Source organism: Nansenia antarctica (genome assembly GCF_963989245.1).
Source record: "Nansenia antarctica genome assembly, chromosome: 17".
In the NCBI taxonomy this organism is placed as follows: Eukaryota; Metazoa; Chordata; class Actinopteri; order Argentiniformes; family Microstomatidae; genus Nansenia; species Nansenia antarctica.
In genome coordinates, this window is record NC_137687.1 from 21,596,423 (window position 1) to 21,602,366 (window position 5,944).

General features: G+C 48.3%; 1 protein-coding gene across 1 annotated transcript; it reads right to left on the minus strand.

Moving 5' to 3' along the window:
* Positions 1-569: 569 nt before the first annotated feature.
* On the minus strand, positions 570-1,429 carry LOC308172500 (cytochrome c-like; the record flags this gene model as incomplete). Its single annotated transcript, XM_080547400.1, has 2 exons — positions 570-715; positions 1,246-1,429. 2 exons carry the CDS (start codon positions 1,427-1,429, stop codon positions 570-572), a joined length of 330 nt encoding a protein of 109 aa, XP_080403526.1.
* Between the last annotated feature and the right edge of the window lie 4,515 nt (positions 1,430-5,944).

Sequence of the window (5,944 nt, forward strand, 5' to 3'; positions counted from 1 at the left end):
TAGAACCCTTTTTCGGAAGCGGGGAACATAGAACCCTTTTTCGGAAGTGGGGAACCGGGGAACATAGAACCCGGGGAACATAGGACCCGGGGAATATAGGCATGCTCCCCTCAGCACAGCCGCTTCCTCCTCTGGCGCTCCCTTCTCTCCCTCAGTCGTACAAGTAAAATAATAAGTTAACTTTCAACAGCCTCTGTGAAACCAGGGCATACATACGTTAGTGGTCCTTCAGGAGGGACTGGATGGGGGGGGGGTTCGGGGGGGCGGGCCTTCAGTAACCCTAACAACAGATGAAACAAACATGGCTGACGTCTCTTCTGCGTTCGCAGCGGTGACATCATCATCAAGAAGTGACATTCGACAATCGATTTCTTCTCATGAGAGATGAGTGAGATGGACTGGTTGCCATGACAACATCATGACATGAATGAGTCCTGGCCGGTAACAGTGGTGTAGTGTAGTGAATATTGTCTCGTAGTAGAGAGAAAGAAAAAAAAAGGACAGCAGGACTTAAAAACAACAATGGAACTTAAATAAACTTTGATCTCATCGGCTTGTTTTTTGTTTTATTATGACGTCACGTCTTTCAAATACGCCACCAGGTCCGCTCGCTCGCCTTTCTTCCTTATGCCAGCGAAGATCATCTTGGTGCCGGGAATGTACTTCTTAGGGTTCTCCAGGTACTCCATCAGGGTTCCCTCGCCCCACACGATGCCTGCAGGGGACAGGAAACAGGAAATGACCTCGTCACTGACACACCAAGGTCAACTTCATTACATTTAAGTCACTTTTGTCCCCCCAAAGCGACTTACAATAAGTGCATTGTTCCCTCAGAACAAGTGCTATCGACAGTCACTGTGACTGTCGTTGCCATGACAACTCACTGTAAGCCGAGCTGGTTGTTTTTGTCTCTCTAGCTCTCAAACAAGCAGCTCAAACGTAAAAACTCTTAATGGTTGGGTTAGGCTTATATGTTGATATTTTAACAGTTGGGCTTATATGTTGATATTTTAAGTGACAGTGAGAGTTGCTGAACGTATAGATGTAACATTTGTGAATATAGACAATTAAAATCATGACAAGCGACGGTTTGGAAAAACGTCAACATCTTTCACAACATCTTTTTCAACAACTAAATTGGGAACAATGTTAACGTCACTTCCTGTAACGGTCACACAGTGAGTGTGGTTAGTTCCCATGGTTACACTGAGTAGTACAGCAGCTGTGGCTAGTTCCCATGGTTACACTGAGTAGGACAGCAGCTGTGGCTAGTTCCCAGGGTTCCTGAGGACACAGACCTTTGGCCTTGTTGGCGTCGGTGTAGGCCCCAGAGGTTGGGCCCCACCTTGTGCTTGCCCCCCTCCTCCACTGTGTGGCACTGGGCGCACATCTGCACGAACGACTTCTTCATCTTCGCTACGTCAGCCATGTCACCTGCTGGAGCAACCACACAGTCACTTATTACTATGTTATTACTCTGTTATTACAGCAGCTTCAGTAGCTAGCTCAGTAGCGTATTACTATGTTATTACTATGTTATTTCTATGTTTCAGTATCTGGTGCTCTGCTCGAATGAAGTGAACCAGCAGGCAGACTGGACCTCCTCCAACTCCTCCTCTTCCTCCTTCTCCTCCTCCTCCTCCCTCTCCACCTCCTCCTCCTCCCCCTCCTCCTCCTCCTCCTCCTCCTCCTCCTCCTCCTCCTCCTCTCTGAAGGTCATGCAATTCAGTGTTTCCTCTATATGCATTTATACCTACCATGCAACTCTTTCACCCTCACATCTTTCTCCTCCTCTTCCTCTTCTTTCACCCTCACATCTTCTCCTCCTCTTCCTCTTCTTTCACCATCACTGAATTTCCCATTGGGGATAAATAAAGTACCGTTACTGATTTTGTAGCACTCCTCTTCGATCTTTACGACTTCGGAGATCACTAGATCTTTCCTTTCCTTCCTCGTTGCCTTGGACCACATCTTGGGTGCTGATCCCCATCCAAAACCAGTCCTGCCTGGCTGCAGCACCCCGACGATCTCCTGGTGTTTCAAGCGATTGATGGCCTGGTCAACTGCCTGCGTGGCATCCCACTTGCGTCCTGTGCGAACCTGGGCCTTGCTGTGTTGGACAAACGGGTCGGGTGAGTCTCTCAGCTCGAACACGAGTCTCACCTTCTCCTGCTTATAGCCCAGGCTGATGGATTTCAGTGGGAGCTTCAGTGTGGTTCTTCCAAACAGCGCTGTATTAGAGAGGCAGCGGGGAAGGCCCAGCCACTTGTGGATGTAGTTGTTGGCTTTTGAGTCCAACTTCAGCACCGTTGTTAAAGTGATGTCACACAACTTCAGGGGCCACATGAGACGTTGGTATAAGGTGAACTGGTAACACCACACCTTGAATTTCCCTGGCAGGAGGCTTTGGTCGATCTTCTTCAGGCCGTCCAAGAGCTGGGAAGTGACAGAAGCAGCCATGTGCTTGTCAGAAAGGTCAGCCGTGTAAAGCCTTCCGAGGCTTGAATCATATCCTCTTGAATCATATCCTCCAATCAAAAGACGAGTGTTGTAGATGGACAGGATTTGGAAAGAAGTGTGAAACTGAAATAATCATATAGAAAAGCATCAGTACACAATACAAAATAGCTTACTCAAGATTACAGTTTAACTTTAAGATTAAGTTACAGTTAGCATAACTACTTCGCTATTTTGCAATACCAGTTATTCTGGTAAACAAAACTATAATTTTGTTTACCAGAATAACTAAAAGTAGAATAACTAAAGTATATGATGAACCAATCAGGTAAGTATTACATAGAACATTGTATTCATGCTAATCAGTGCATCTCCTATCAAAAACAATAGCCTGTATGCTATCATCAATATGTGCTGTCGTACATGCTTCTACCAGAAGTGTACAAACTGTAGCAAAGAAGTGTAGGATGTGTTGTGTCTTGTTGTTCTCTCTGACTTACAAGATACACTTTATAATAATAATGACTCTGGTCTCTGGAGCAACGTTCAACGTGCGTCTTTATTCACAATTCCAACAACGACTAGACCACACTAGTCAATCGATGATAACATTGTCAAGATGTAATGCTACGGAGGCAATAGCAATCAATCCCAGATCTATGCTAAACATAGCAATATACTACATCCCCCCTTTTAAGCATTAAAAGTCTCTCTTGGGTCAACTGAAAATTAGTCTCTGAAAAGATGAAACAGACAATAAGTGTCACTGGGCCTTATGGCTTCAGTCGATGGATTGATCTTCTTCTTTAAGAACTGTACTCACTGTACTCACTACTAATGTATATGATCTAAACAATAACAGTGCAGACCTGACTATAACTTGTCCAGTAACTTGTGAACTTTCACTTGGAGTAAAATCAAACTTGTAAACATACCACACACTTTCTAAATGTGTCCAACTATCATCTAGTAACTAACTAAACTAAGGGTCAGAGGTCACCAGTACTTAACCCTGGTGGAGCACAACCTTCAGCGTTGGCCCATCTCAAAGTCTTGATACCTTGCCGGAAGCACCACAGCTCTGCCACTTCTGGTGCGGCAGGTAGGAGTGGAGCTCTCGCCCTCACAGGAGGACGGGTGCTGAGCTGGATGATCCGGTGACTCTGGGGGTCCTCCCAGCGGGCTCACAGGTGCAGGCTGCTCCAGTGGCTCAGGATCTCTCTCTTGATGCAGACTTGGATGAATACGCCTGAGATGACGTCTGTTCCTTCTGAAGACAACACCAGACGGGCTTCTCACGTTGTATGACCGTGGCTCTTCTCGTTGGTTTAGGACTCTGGCTGGCATCCATCCACGTCTCGTTTCCATGTGAACCGTTGCACCAGGAGCAAACTCAGGTAAGGGCTGTGAGTTGCGGTTGTAGTAGTGCTCCTGTCTGGTTTGGAGATCTTTCAGCCTGGCATGAACTCCTCTCGGGGTAGCTGGCTGTAGAACAGCTGTAGAGCAGGGCAGCGTGCTTCGTAGTACTCTTCCCATAAGCACCTGAGCTGGGGAAACATCTGTGCCTGTTATTGGAGTGTTTCTCAATGCTAGCAGGGCTAGATGGGGGTCTATGTTGGTCTGCAAAGCTTTCTTGAGTGCATGTTTGACCGTCTTCACCATCCTCTCTGCCAGACCGTTGGATTGAGGATATGCAGGGCTGGAGTGAATGAGCTGTATTCCCCAGGATGCTGCAAACTCCCTCATCTCTGCACTTGCAAAAGGAACATGGTCGCTTACCAGCTCTTTTGGGATCCCGTGCCTCGCGTAGACTGCTTTCATCTTGCGGATGACTGTGTGAGCGGTCTTGTCAGGTAGATGGAGCACCTCTGGGTACTTGGACAGATAGTCCACCACGACAAGGTATGACTGGCCCTGGAGCTCAAAGATGTCAGCCCCGACCTTTAGCCATGGTATCTCAGGGATATCATGTGACATGAGGGGCTCTCTCTGGTTCTGTGGTTGGAGTTGTTGACACGGAGAGCATCTCTCCACTGCGTTGTCGATGTCACGAGTCATTCCCGGCCAGTACACGACTTGTCGGGCCTGTGCCTTTGTCCTCTGGATACCTTGATGTGCGAGGTGTAGTCTCTCTAGTATCACCTGTCTGGCGGCTTGAGGAATCACAATTCTGTCGCCGGTCATCAGTAGTCCGTCCCTGATGTGGATAATGTGCCGCTGAGGCCAGTATTGGTAGAGACATTACGTCGTCTTTGGGGCCAGCCGCTGCGGTGTCTCTCAGCCACTGCCTGTAGTGTCTCGTCAGCTGCTGTGGCTTCTTTGAGCATCTTGAGCATGTCTGAGCTCATGGCAGCAGTAGCCTCCATCGTGTGGATCACTCTCTCCTCGAAGAGGTCCTCTTTTCCACTGTCGGCCTGTTCGGTGACAAACGCGCGGGAAAGGGTGTCGGCGACGTGCATGTCTTTTCCTGGCGTGTATGTTATTTTCAAATCATACCGTTGAAGCTGGAGCAACATGCGCTGTAGTCTTGCTGGGGCTTTGCTCAGGTGTTTCTTAAAAATCACTTCAAGTGGCTTGTGATCAGATTGGACTGTAACAGTGTTGCCGTAAACATACTGGTGGAAGCGTTTGGCTGCGAACACTATCGCCAGCAACTCCTTCTCTATTTGGGCGTAGTTTCTCTCAGCTTCTGTGAGAGCTCGTGAGGCATAGCACAGCGGTCTCCCCTCCTGGAGAAGACAAGCTCCCAGTCCATCTTTCGACACGTCAGCCTGTATGGTGAGAGGCATGGCTTGGTCATAGAACTTCAGCACAGGGGCGTTGGTGAGGGCTGACTTCAGCTTGATTAAAGCATCATCATGTTCATGGTTCCACTGCCAAGCTGCATCTCTCCTCAGCAGCTGTCTGAGCGGGGCAGTCACTGAAGCTTCATCAGGGATGTACTGAGCCAAATACCTCGTCATCCCCAACAGCCTCTGCAGCCCTGTCTTGTCCTCTGGTGGCGGCATGTTGTTGATGGCCGTCACCTTTGTGTCATCCGGTTTCACTCCCTCTGGTGTAATGACGTGGCCCATGTATCTGACGGTGTTGATTTTGTACTGGATTTTTTCCTTGTTGAACTTGACGTTGGCTCTCTGTGCCCTCTCCATGACCTTGTGAAGGATGCCATCATGTTCCTCTTCTGTGGCGGCGGCGATTATCATATCGTCTGCGATGATATGGACTCCTTCGATGTCTCCAAAAGCCTCACAGTTTTTCTGCTGAAAAACTTCGCTGGCGGACTTGATGCCAAAAGGAAGTCTCTTAAAGCGGAATCTTCCCCACGGCGTACTGAATGTGCACAGCATAGATGATGGCTCGTCAAGTCTCACCTGCCAATATCCGTCCTTCTCGTCCAGGATCGTGAATATTGACTTCCCAGAGAGCTTGCTCTGGACTTCCTCCGGGGTTGGTATCGAGTAGTGCTGCCTCTTGATTGCCTCATTCA